Source organism: Scyliorhinus canicula, chromosome 13, assembly GCF_902713615.1.
Source record: "Scyliorhinus canicula chromosome 13, sScyCan1.1, whole genome shotgun sequence".
NCBI classification, from domain to species: Eukaryota; Metazoa; Chordata; class Chondrichthyes; order Carcharhiniformes; family Scyliorhinidae; genus Scyliorhinus; species Scyliorhinus canicula.
In genome coordinates this window covers 25063235-25077137 of record NC_052158.1, presented here as the reverse complement: position 1 = coordinate 25077137, position 13903 = coordinate 25063235, and the positions used below count along the sequence as shown (strand labels likewise).

General features: G+C 44.8%; 1 protein-coding gene across 1 annotated transcript in view; it reads right to left on the bottom strand.

Annotated features, from left to right (window-relative positions):
- LOC119976764 (spindle pole body component 110-like) overlaps positions 1-13903 on the bottom strand; it is a 546263-nt gene that overhangs the window by 211988 nt on the left and 320372 nt on the right. The window contains exon 29 of the mRNA XM_038817508.1: positions 516-542. Coding sequence (XP_038673436.1) covers positions 516-542 — 27 coding nt within the window. The remainder of the gene's footprint in view (positions 1-515; positions 543-13903) is intronic.

Below are 13903 nucleotides of genomic sequence, written 5' to 3'. Positions count from 1 at the left end.
TTTCGTCAAAATATTAAGCATATTTTCATGATTTACTCGCTGTTTATTTAACAATCCATAAAATGGATCCACTTGGGTACCACTTAGTCAAATTTGTTAAAACGTGAAATTGTGCATTGTGCAATACGTTAATGATTCAGTGAGACTAGACTACCATCAGAGAAACCATCCTGTCTAATTGTCGCGAAACTGTATGCAGTCTACCGCAAACTCCGGACTCCGCTAGATTATTGCAATGTCACAGAGTTTTGAAATGATACGATATGGAAATTGGACTTTTATTTTCTTCTCTCTTGAAAAATATGTCGTGGTAAAGGAACATTGAACTCTGACTGAATTCTCGATTTCTACTAAACATTTCGCTGGATTTATTGTGGATTTTTCCCAAACCAGAAGCTGATTGTAACAGCAGAAGTGTTTAAGTTCGTAGTTATTCGGCGTCGAATCATGAGGTTCTCTTTTAGGAGGTATAAAATGAAACAAGGAACAGGATGATCATATAACTCCTTTTTTACCTGTGGCTTTCCGATCCCGGTCGTCTTCTGTAAGGAACATAGTGGCAGTTCATGAAACAATTAAGGTAAAAACCACTTAACGATAATTGTTCCATTAATTGTACGTGTCTGAGCGCAATTAGTCTACTAACGCACAACAAAACCAAGGGCTTAACATATTAGTGGAGAAACTGACTCCTTAATCTGTTCTAGCCGTAGCATTTGCTTAATTAAATACATCTGAAATTTTCTAGAACTGCATCAGAATAAAATAACGTTTAACAATGGGAAAGTTTGAGAAGCCAACTGACTGATTAATATCCTTGAAGCAACGCGATTTGTTGACCGTACCTGATCAGCTTCGTATGTTACTTAAGATCGAGAGCATTGTCGTTTAATGGGCCAGGATCTAACAGGCCACTCATATAAAACACTCTGAATCAATAAAACATATCTGACATGTCATTTTGCATCGATGCCCCCACCAGATTTGTGCAGACACCACCCAATTTACCTGTAAAGTTAGTTTTTAACCACAACGTACACGTTGGGAGCTGAAACTTGGTATACTATTACACAGCGAGCAAAGTCAAAGCTTTACTGAGCCAAACCCAGTCATCGTGTTCCAGCACCAGTTACTTTGTCCCCAACTGGGCAGTCTCAATATTGCAGACTCTGTAATTTATGTAAAAAACGTTATTGTTTTTATTACCCGATAGGGAATGAAATTCGGTACAATATCCTGGTGACTACTTACTGAATCACCGTTCAGATGAATAAATACACTTTGAAAGTAGAGAGGAAAGACGTCCACATAATTGAGCACCGGGGATTTTCATGTGCTGGTGAAAGACCGCATCAAGGGGGAAATCGTTTCGTCCTTGGACCCACAAAACCGGGCAATTCTCCACATGACTGTATACGCGTGAGGAACGGATGCCCTATGGTGAAGGAGTCTACTCGGTAGAATCTTGAAAACCTCTGTCACGTTAAGTTGCACTGCCTATAAGCTAACTAGGTAAAACAACAGAGAGGTGAAAGCAGCTGAAAAAATGGTGTTCAGATATTCCACGGTGTATCAGCACCAACATGGAGTGCGACCAAGAAACATTGACCTTATTACCTTACAGATCCTCACATTGATATATCCGTCCAACTCGGGAGGGCTTTTGCTTTGCGAGGAGTTGGGAAAATATTTCACTGGAAGCACGTGGCAATTTTATGAAAATTCACATCACAGATACGTTCATGCATCTTTCAGAAGGCATAAAAATATTTTCTGGAAATGCCAAGAAATTCCGTACCTATCCTCATGAACCTGCGGGACTCTCGCCCTGAATGCTGCCATTGACCAAATCTCAATTAATGAGCGGGAGGCTGTAGCAAAGATGGCAGAATGCATGCGCCGAGCTGCTTTAATGGTAAGTGCTGCCTCCCCACAGGATCACTTCCATGTTACAAAGGGAAGGCTGGCGACTGTCTTCCCCTGCCCGAGAGGCTAGAAATGTTCACCAGATCAAAAAAGATTGCACGAAGGCAGCAAAGAAGGCCAGCGTATGTTGAGTAACCCATCTAAAGTTTATTCATTATGTTCATTGCCAGACATGTCTGCCATGCTAAGTGTCCTACTATTGCCTTCAGTGACATGTCATACTTGGACTATAGGCAGTGACCTTCGCTTTGTGCCAAAAGAATCGTAGAGCAACATATCTTGTCAGAGGCATTGCTGCATCACGATAAAAGGCACCGGTCAGTGAATCCGGATACATTGTACGGTGCTGGAAGAGCCTATAATTCTCCAACAGATCTCACCAGTGTTTGTGTTATATTTGTCCTTGACGTAGACATTTTAATTTATGTTCTCATTGTGCGTTCAGTCCGATACGAAACAAACAGCACGTCAAGGCGCAAGATAGGTTGTGGTTTACGGTATCAACAAATATTGAACACTATCAAATAAGAGCCATTGTAGTTGGTCGCCTATCAGTTGTGCTGACGCGGAGGTCGGAGTGTCACTGCACAACGTGGTGGGTGGGGGTTGTGAACGTGTACCGCGGCAAATGTGCATATCACCTGACGCAGGACTTAATGCTCATTGTCTTTTCTGAACACGTAGATGTCCTTTTGAGGATTGCTGTGATTAGATATAAGAAAACCCTAACTTCTTCGCTGTCTACCTTGTCTGAAGCATGTTAGTTTCATGCTGAGAAAATAGAACTCGAGGCAATGCAGTGCTCAGGAGGCACAGAGGCGGAGGGGCGAGCCTATTCGAATCCAATTTCAGATCACTGACCCACACCCTTCTGATATGAATTCTAAATTAAATATGAGGCGCATTATAGACGCTGACGATAGCTGTGATTCTGGAAACCACAGAAATAAACAAAAATGCCGATTCACAAATATCAGATTGATGACTGGCCTCTGACGATATTAAGATGGGAACAAATGTTGCTGCAAATGTGTTAAGGACGAATATCCCGGCAGACCATATTCTGTGCACATACATGCGCAGATGAGAAAGCAGGTTTGGTTTGTGTACAGGGGTGCGGTGTTTCTAATGTATGAGCTTTTGCATTATTCTACAAACAGATGAGCAAAACAAATCGGGGCACGATGCAGCATACCGATCATTGACAGCGAAGCGTCCATACCTGCAGATCACCGACTGGTCGGTGGGATCTGTTCAACCATGGAAGCTGAGAGGGGAATAAAGTACATGGTATTTCCCCTGGTCCCTCGTCACCCGCAGGCCGGCATATAGTTCGAAGGGTGCTTTTCTCGTGATAGGCCTGGTATTTTCGTTGCCTTGGGCAGCACGGTTCGTGTAGGGGGTGCTGCTCCTCAAAGGTCAATCTTGTGCAATTGTTGGACCTCATGCCATGGATAAGAATGTCTCTCGTGTCAGGGAAAGCAGAACACGGCTTCTCCCCCGTATTGGAGACAAATACATTTACAGAGATCCTGCTTGCAGCATGTAGACGGAGGACATATCTAAGGCATATCCGAAGCTCCGGTGAGAATGCTCATTCGACAGCCGCCACCTCACATGCACGTGCATATGGAGCACAACGGAAGCGTTCATGTACAAGAGTTGAAAAGAACACGGGCGAGCGCAGAATAGCTGGTATTTAATTCTGGCTCAAATATTCTTCCATTTGATGAAGCTTTCATTGACTCATGTTGCTCAGTCGCGAATAGTCACCAGCCTTCAGAGGCCGAAACGTCGGTTTCCCTCCTTGACCGTATAGCGAACGTAGGTCATTTTCGCATCTCATTAGGTTCGAGAGCCTTGCCAGTCTTCCCTGTGTTATGAGTACAAATCTGCATTGATGCGATTTATATTAGCATTTGCAAATATTAGAAATAAGGTATGAGTTTAAGTGTGCTTCATGTAGCGTATCTGAGTATGGAAGAGTGAAACCTACAATTGGACTCATGGTATGCCAGTATGTCTGCATGTGTCGGCGTTGGCTTTAATTCGAACTGCGATTAAATATGGCAGAGAAAGGACTACGGGATGGGGTGTAAATTAACTGGAAGTGGTTGCATTGGGACCTTGTACATTAGAGAAGCGTTCACATTCTAATATAGCTAATTAGATTGCAGATAGATATGGGCAGTACGGAGTAAAGGACTCAGAGATCTGCTGGATGCAGTTCGTTTTAGAAGGTGAAAAAAGGGAATGTGTCTCTCACCCTTGCTGGAAAATTAAAATCTGGAGTAATGGTAAAGAAATCAAATGCCGGAAATCAAAATTCAAGCGAGTTAAGGGAACTACAGAAATGAAGAGAACTTTCCAAGAAGAGTGGAGTTAACGAAGCACAGGAAACGTGGAACCGGAACATATTACTGTTCAGTAATGTCACAGAGTCAAAAAGGCTTTGTCGACTGAGAGCTGAGAACTAAATCTACATGTGCAGTGGTTTCTGATAAAATTACGATAGTTTGGGAGGTTTTACTTCAAGTAAGTGTGGAAATCGGTGGATGGACACCCGAGTTTGCGCATCACCCTTTAAATAAAACTGTGAAGCGAGAGGTGTAACGTCTGAAAGTGAAACTTTTATGGAACCAGCAGAAGCAAACCATAGTTTAAAAAAAGATTTTCAAGTGTGCATTCTGAAAGCAGAATTTGTATTCACTGGTGAAGACGACGGAGTTGAATGATACAAGGTGGATCACAGTGACAGAAACATCTGGAAGGATCTTTAGGCGAAGTCATCAAACGTTCATTTCGATTCAGAGAGAAGTGTGTGTTTCCGCAATTACCTTGTGTGATTTATTGGAACTTCATGTGCTAATCAGACCATTTTAGCAGAAGATGTACTTTGTAATCCATGTTCATCTTCAAATCTGTGCGTGTTTGTTAACCGTTGTAAAGCCGTTTTGTATCATTATATACTTTTCTAAGTTTAATCAATGTATTTGGCGTGTTGTTAAAACTAATTGGCTAGTCTGCAACTCGGTTCTTGCACGTTTTATAAAAAACAAAGTAACGTTACAGTTGCTGTGCCAGTTTTTTATATTGGGGCCTTCCCGTCCACCTAGTACAAGAATCGTACAATCTATGAAACGTGACCTTGGACAATTGAAGTACAAGTGAAGGACATGGTAGGACTACGGCTAAGCGAACATTTTTATTTGAACGTCTGTGTAAGGATAAAAACACCGTTCACATCTATTAAACAGGAAATATGCCGTCGCTATTGTTCTGTCTTATCCGTGACTCTTGAGTGTGGACCGTCAGTAATGTTGCTGCTTCACTGAATCCCCTCTACAATGTCCTCTGGCATGTCACTCAGATGTCTAAACCGGTAAAAATTCTAAAGAGAATAAAAGCAGCTATTAAAACTATATTCAGTCGAATGGGATATTGTAGGGTAAGAATAAATATTCATAATCAGAGATGATGAAATTTCAGTGCTTTATATCAAACGTCGGCATTGGAACTTACTGAAGATTGCCAGCTATCGCAGCTTATCAACCGGTAAGTCTTCTTGAGCACCAGTATTAATTAGCTTTTGCGGTGGCAATGGTACAGTTTTTACTCTGCGGTAGGAGAAGTTAATTACCATTATCAATGAAAGCTTGTTAGAATCACTAGTCACAGAAATGGCCAAGAATCGAAGGATGTAGCTGCTGAACTGATGATCGAGCAATAAGTGTACCAAAGGTATGCTGAGAGACATCTTTGACACTGGCACCAGAGTAACATATGCGTATTCGCATTGGCGGCTGCACAAACTGCTGTAATTCCGGCATTTATCAGCTCCCAGTTCACTGTGGTTTTCAATATTACTCCAGTCCTGTTGTACAGCTGATCAGCTGCCGTGCTCTGTATTAAGCCGTAGCTGCACATCAAAGAGGCAAAAAGTGCATTCACTGTATTGAGAACTGCATACAGGCTGGACAATATGCTTAATTCAGAGGAATCCTGCAATGCCTGTTTATTTTTTCTTAACTCCCCAGAAATAGCCTTATCGCTCTTGTACAACCGTTATGTTGCCTGTTGACCACGTGGTCGTTGGGATTCTCTGATTCTCCTGGCAGCGTATCGTGCCCGTGGGTTTCCAGGTGCAGTGAAGGAGCTTCAATGGGAAGTCCAATGACAAAGCGATAGGAGGAGAGAATACCACCGCCAGCGATCGGTGCGCCGCAGAGAAACACGTGCCGGAAGAACGGGAGAATCTCACCCAGATTAAAAATTACTATTCATGGAACGCTGAACCACATAGAAGAACTGAACTGACAGCAATTGCTGCTCAAAGGCTGAACCCGGAGTTTCGGTGCTGCAGCGGGAGACATTTCATATGGCTATCCAGGACTTGAGGATTTTTCCAGCGTTCACTCATGGAGCAAGTAAGTAGATTCCAGCCATTGAGCTACGCTGCTGTCGGTCTGTTTTGGATGACTATTCAGTTTACCAGTTAAGCAACCAAACAATAAATGTCTACCTACAACACAATGGTAGCACCGTGGCACAGTGGCCAGCAATGCTGTCTCTCAGCTCTAGTTACCCCGGTTCAACTCGAGCCTCGGGTCACTGTGGTGTTTGCACGTTCCCCCTCTGTCTGTGTGGGTTTCCCCAGGCTGCTCCCGTTTTCTTCCACAGTACAAAAAAATGCAGGTTAGCTGCATTGGCCATGCTAGATTGGCCGTTATTGTCGAAAACTTTAGCTGGGTGTCCTGGATTTATTGGGAGAGGCTGGAGTTAGGGAGGGTGCACTTTCCAATGCTCCAGTGCAGCTTTGATGGAAATAATGGCTCCCTCTGCACTGCAAATTCAATCACAACGTATTTACTTCTGTTGTTGTGGTATTATGTTTGGGAGATTTATGTTGTTCCTTGCCTGCTATAATCGAAAATACCTCTATAATTATTTTGCTGGAAAAATACAATCGGTAACATTTGTTTTTTTGTAAATTGCCGTTAAATTAGAAATTTCGAACCCAGACAGCTTTGAGTAATTGACATTGATGATATATAATCTAATAACCTTTCGGAAATGAATCAACAATTGTTCTGGTCCAACATGCCATCGTTTGTTTTGCTAGGTTAAATAATATTCAATAATACATTCAAACGTCACTGTTGTACAGATCTCACTTGAACTTTGATCATCGAATTTCCTGAATAATAGCATAGAAAAATAGAAGCAGGAGGAGGCCATTTGGCCATTAGAGACTGCTCCACCATTCATGATGATCATAAATGATCATCCAACCCAACAGACTTACCCTGCCTTCCTCCTGGGCCCTTTCATCCCCTTCGCCAAATGTATTATATCACACGTGCCTTGAAAACATTCGCTGCGGGACTCATCACTGCGCACATGTTGGAGACACATCCTGAGTGAGACACAGCCAGAATGGGAATTGGAAGGTGGTAATTTGGGGCAGTGTGGTAATTTGGGCGTGGAGTGCGAGGAGGTACTGTTTCCCTTTTTCTTCTGTTTTCTTCGCTTGTCTTTGTAACTGGTCATATGCAAGGAGAGATCCAGAGCGGATTCAGGGAAAAAGGGAGAAAACAAGGGTGCACCCTGGCAAGGGAGGTGACATGAATCCTCACCCCGAAGTTCCTGCAGCCTTCATTTTCGGGAGCAGGAGAGAAATTGAGAGAGCCGGGGAGCAGTTTGGCAAAAGGTAAATTATCGATATTATGCTATTCTGAGTGGTCCGACTTGGGGGCGGGGGACTTAAAATTGGCGTCGCAGGAAAACTATGACCTGATTGGCTGGTAGGGAATCTGCACTAAATTTAAAGATTAAACATTGTTAAACTAATGAAACATAATTAATTACTTGCTTAATCATAGTTTAGAAGGATATCTAAGCCAGAGACCGGAGAGTACTGTATTTAACATTCATATTTATAGTAGGATTTTAGTGCTCGGAAACATATAGTTAACAGTAAGTATTAAAAAAAAGATTTTCTTCAATTTAATTCGTTAATTAGTTTCCGCAATGTCAATTAGAGGAGTGCAGGGCTCTGATTGTGAGACGTTGCAGGTCCGGGAGGCTTCCAGCGCCTCGGATGGCTACATCTGCAGAAAGTGCTCCCAACTGGGGCTCCTCACAGAGCGCATGGTTCGGTTGGAGCAGCAGTTGGATGGAATTAGGAGCATGCAGGTGGCCGAAAGAGTCATAGATAGCAGTTATAAAGATACGGTCACACCACGGTGCAGGCAGAGTGATAGGTGACGAGTAGAAGGGGCAGGCAGTCAGTGCAGGAATACTCTGTGATTGTCCCCTCTCCAAATACTTGTGCTGCCGTGTGGGAAGCACGGTATCACAATTGGATAGCACTATAGCCACAAAGCGCTAGGGACCCAGGTTCAATTCCCCGCTGTGTCACTGTCTGCGCGGGGTCTGCATGCTCTAAACGTGTCTGCGTGTGTTTCCTCTGGGTGCTCTGCTTTCCTCCCAGAATCCAAAAGCTTGCAGGTTAGGTGGATTGGCCGTGATAAATTGTCCTCAGTGACCAAGGTAGGAGGGTTTATTGGGTTAAGGGAGAGTGGAAGTGAGGGCTGAAGTGGGCCGGTGCAGACTCAAAGTGCTGAATGGTCTCCTTCTGCACTGTATGTTCTGTGTCCTATGTTCGCGCAGGTGTACCACTGTGGATTATTTTGTGGAGATTAGCCATTCACGGGAAAACAGCAGCAGCCAGAGCAGTAGCCCCACGGCTGGCTCTGATGTTCAGCGTGGAGGGTCAATGCGCAGAAGAACAATAGTCATAGGGGACTCTATAGTCAGGGGCACAGACAGACACTTCTGTGGGGGTGAAAGAAACTCCATGATGGTATGTTGCCTCTCTGGTGCCAGGGTCCAGGATGTCTCAGAAAGGGTAGAGGGCAACCTGAAGGGGGAGGGCGAAAATGCAGAGGTCGTGGTACATATTGGTACTAACAACATACGCACGAAGGGGGATGATAAGCAGGAGTTCAGGGAGCTCGGCAGAAAGTTAAATGACAGGTCCTCAAGGGTTGTAATCTCGGGTTACCCCCTGTGCCACGTGCCAGTGAGGCTAGAAATAGGAAGATAGATCAGGTAAAAATGTTGAGACACAGCTGTTGTAGGAGGGAGGGTGTCAGTTATCTGGACCGGTTGGTACACTTCCGGGCCAGGTGTCTCCTATATAAGAAAGGCGGGTTGCATCTAAACTGGAGATACAGAAATGTCCTCGCTGCAATGTCTGATACTGTCAGTCGGGAGGGTTTCAACTAGTCTGGCAGGGGTGTGGGTATCGGAGCAATAGGTCAGAAGTTGCAAAGATTGAGGGAGAACTAGAAGATAGGGCCAGTATGGCTCTGAGGACGAGCAGGCAGAGACATGTTGCTAAAAACAGCGGGACTGGTGGGCTGAAGTGCATACCTTTAAATGCAAGAAGTATAACAGGTAAAGCATATGAATTTAGAGCTTGGATTAGTACTTGGAACTATGACGTTGTTCCCATTACAGTGACCTGGTTGGGGAAGAACACGATTGACAGCTGAATATTCCAGAATTTAAATGCTTTAGGAAAGATAGATGGGGATGTAAAAGGGTTGTAGGCGTTGCGCTACTGGTTAGGGGGGATATTACAGCTGTACTGCGGGAGGACACCTCAGAGGGCAGCCAGGCTACAGGGTGGAGATCAGGAATAGGAAGGGAGCAGTGAAAATGTTGGCGTGTGCTACAGGTCTCCCAACAGCCAGCGATAGATGGAGCAGCAGATAAATAGACAGGTTTTGGAAAGGAGTAAAAGCAACAGCGTTGTTGTGATGGGTGACTTTAACGTCCCAAATATTGACAGGGTCTCACTTAGTGCTAGGGCATGGACGGGGCAGATTTTGTGAGGAGCATCCAGGAGGGCTTCTTAAAACAATATGTAGATAGTCCAACTAGGGAATAGGGTGTACTGGATCTGCTTTTGGGGAATGGGCCCAGCCAGGTGGTAGAAGTTTCAATCGGGACCCATTTCTGAAACAGTGCCTGAAATTCAGTATGTTTTAAAGTGCCGGTGAATAAGCATAAGAGTGGCCCGAGGGTGAATGTGATAAATTGGGGTAAGGTAATTATAACAATATTAGGCGGGATCTTAAAACCTGGGGGCGGATGTTACAGGATTAATCAACATCTGACATGTGCGAGGCTTTCAATTGTCAGTTGAAAGGAATTCAGGACTGGCATGTTCCTGTGAGGAAGATGGATAAATATGGAACATTTCGGAAACCTTTGATAAGGAGGGAGACTGTAGGTCTCGTCAAAAAGAAAAAGGAGGCATTTTTCAGGGCTAGAAGCCTGAGAACAGATGAAGCCTGTGTGCAATATAAGAAAGTAGGAAGGAACTTAAGCAATGTGTCAGGAGGGCTAAAAGGGGTCATAGAACATGCAGTGCTGAATGAGGCCATTCGGTCCCTGGAGTCTGCACCGACACACTTAAGCCCTCACTTCCAACCTATCCCAGTAACCAATAACCCCTCCGAACTTTTTTTTGGTCACTAAGGTCAATTTGTCCTGGCCAATCCACCTAACCTGCACGTCTTTGTACTGTGGGAGGAAACCGGAGCACCCGGAGGTAAACCATGCAGACACCGGGAGAATGTGCAAACTCCGCACAGACAGTGAACCAGCGGGGTCACGAAAAGTCAATGGCAAATAGGGTTAAGGAAAATCCAAGGCTTTTTAAACGTACATCAGAGGCCAGGGAAAAAGTTGGCCCGCTGAAGGACAGGAGGGGGAATCAATGTGTGGAGAACGAGGAAATGCGCGAGCTCCTAGATGAATACTTTGCATCAGCATTCACCAAGGAGAAGGAACTGGTGGATGTTGAGTGAAGAAGGGTGCATAGATAGTCTGGGACTGATTGGCATCCAAAAAGACGAGGTATTGGGCGTCTTGAAAAATATTAAGGTGGGTAAGTCCCCAGGGCCTGATGGGATCTACCTCAAATTATTGACGGAAGCTGCTGACACTTTGACAGAAATCTGTGGATCTCCACTGTTTTCTGGTGATATCCCGGACGACTGGAGAATAGCCAATGTTGTTCCATTGTTTAAGAAGTGTAGCAAGGATAAACCAGGGCCTTGTTCAGCTCACTGGGCTAAATCTCTGGCTTTTAAAGCAGACCAAGCAGGCCAGCAGCACGGTTCGATTCCCGTACCAGCCTCCCCGGACAGGCGCCGGAATGTGGCGTCTAGGAGCTTTTCACAGTAACTGCATTGAAGCCTTCTCGTGACAATAAAGCGATCTTCATTTTTCATTTTCAGGGAACTACAGGCCGACGAGACTTACGTCAGTGGTAGGGAAATTACTGGAGAATTCATCCAGACAGGATCTGCTCCCATTTGGAAGGACGTGGACGTAGTAGCGAGAGGCAGCACGGTTTTGTGAAGGGGTGGTCGTGTCTCACTAACTTGAAAGAGTTTTTCGTGGAGGTCACAAAGATGATTGATGCAGGTAGGGCGGTGGATGTTGTCCATATGGACTGCAGTAAGGCTTTTGACAAGGTGCCTCATGGCAGACTAGTTCAAAAGGTGAAGTTACACGGGATTAGAGGTGAGCTTTCAAGATGGATACAGAACTGGCGAGCTCATAGAAGGCAGCCAGTAGCAATGGAAGGGTGCTTTTCTGATTGGAGGGCTGTGACTTGCAGTGTTCCGCAGGGTTCAGTGCTAGGACCTTTGCTGTTCGCAATATATGAAAATGATTTGGACGAAAATGTAAGTGGTCTGATTAATACGTTTGCAGACGACACAAAGGTTGGTGGAATTGCAGATAGCGATGAGGACTGTCAAAGGATAGAGATGGATTTAGATCGTTTGGAAACTTAGCCGAATAGATGGAAGATGGAGTTGAGTCCGGACAAATGTGCGGTAATTAATTTTGGAAAGTCTATTACAGGTAGGGAATATACAGTGAATGGTAGAATCCTGAAGAAAATTGACAGACAGAGAGATCTAGGTTTACAGGTCCACAAAGGAGCAACACAGGTGGAGAAGGTAGTCAAGAAAGCATACGGCATGCTTACCTTCATTGGCGCGGCATTGAGTATGAACCAAGAATAAACTGCTGCAAAATCTCAGCAGGTCTGGCAGCAGCTGTCGGGAGAGAAAATATCTAACGCTTCGAGTCCAATGACTCTTAGCCAAAGTTCGGGGCAGTGAGTATAAAAATTAGCAAGTCATGTTGCAGCTATATAGAACCTTAATCTGCCCGCACTTGGAATATAGCGTTCAGTTCTGGTCGCAACACTACCAGAAGAATATGGAGGCTTTAGAGAGGGTGCAGAAGAGATTTACCAGGATGTTACCTGGTATGGAGGGCATTAGCTATGAGGAGAGGTTGATTACACTTGGTTTGGTCTCACTGGAACGAAGGGGGTTGTGGGGCGACCTGATCGATGTCTATGGAATTATGAGGGGCATAGGCAGAGTACATAGCCAGAGACGTCTCCCCAAGTTAGAAGGGTCAATTGCTAGGGGGACTATGTTTAAGGTGCGAGGGGAAATGTTCACAGGAGATGTACGAGTCAAGTTTTTTTACACAGAGGGCAGTGGGTGTCTGAAACTCGCTGCCGGAGGAGGTCGTGGAGGCAGGGACGATAGTGATGTTTAAGAGTCATCTTGACAATTAGGTGAATAGGATGGGAATAGAGGGATACTGACCACGGAAGTGTAGAAGATTTTAGTTTAGACGGGCAGTATGGCGGGCACAGGATTGGAGGACCAAAGCGCCTGTTTCTGTGCTGTACATCTCTTTGTTCAATGTACTTTGGCGGGGTTGTATGCTTCGCCGGCAACGCACCTATGCCCGTGGGTTTCACGAGACGGTGTGAGATGGGCACTGCCAGAAAACAGGCTGGTGATACGGAGTTTCCCGACAATGTGTTGGCTTCAACTACTTCCTACGACGAATTCCACAGGGTCATTACTATCCGGGTGAAGACATTTCTCCTCATCTCTTTCCGAAATTGTCCACTCCATGTGCTCAGATTTTGGCCCCTAGTTCTGGACCAACACACCAGAGGGAACATATTTCTTTCATCTCCTCTTTCTATTTCTGTTAGAATTTCATAGGTTATATGAGACCCCACGCCCACCAATTTGTTTTGAACTCCAGCGGATACAATCCCTACCAACTGTATTCCTGGTGGCAATTATTTTTTAATGTTACCATGTTAGCAGTTGCGTGACTAATCACCGCCCATTTCGGGCCTATTTAAGAAGAGATTTGTTTCTCACTCCCAGTGTGATTTACACACTCTCAGTGAGACAGAGGGGACACATCCAGTGTGAGACACATCGAAGATTGAATTTGGGAGCTGAGAATTTGACGCTAGGTGGGAATTGAATTGAATGGGTTCAATTTAGATTTCAATAGTCCAGCTTAATCTAGAATTTATGCAGTAAAGCTTAATAAGGGGCTGCCTCACCCAGACACATAACTGTCAATCACCTGGAACCAAATTCGGAGGCAAGAGGCGCTGATTGCATTTATTTTGATTTAAAGTTACCAGGTGTGTGAGTCATCCCCGACCGTCTCAGTGCCATTTAAGAAGGGGATTAGAAGTTCACTCCCAATGAGCTTTTCACACTCACAGTGAGACAGAGAGGGCATATCCAGATTGAGGCATCTGGAAGAGTGAGTTTGGCAGCTGAGGATTTGAAGATCGGTGGGAATTTGAGGCTGTGTGGGAGGAGGCGCTTTTTATCCCTTGATTTGTTTCCTGACAAAATTCCAGTGGGTGGCCTTGCCCTGCTGCAGGTGACTAAAAGGGAGGGAACTGCTTGGCGATCAGCATGTAAGGCAGCTAAGACCTTCAAAACGTGAGACGAGCTGAACTGGAGGAATTCGGAGCACAATTTAGGATGGTAAGTGGTACTCTGTGCTTGTCTCTCTGCGTTTTAAACTTGCTTATGTCTGTGTGTGG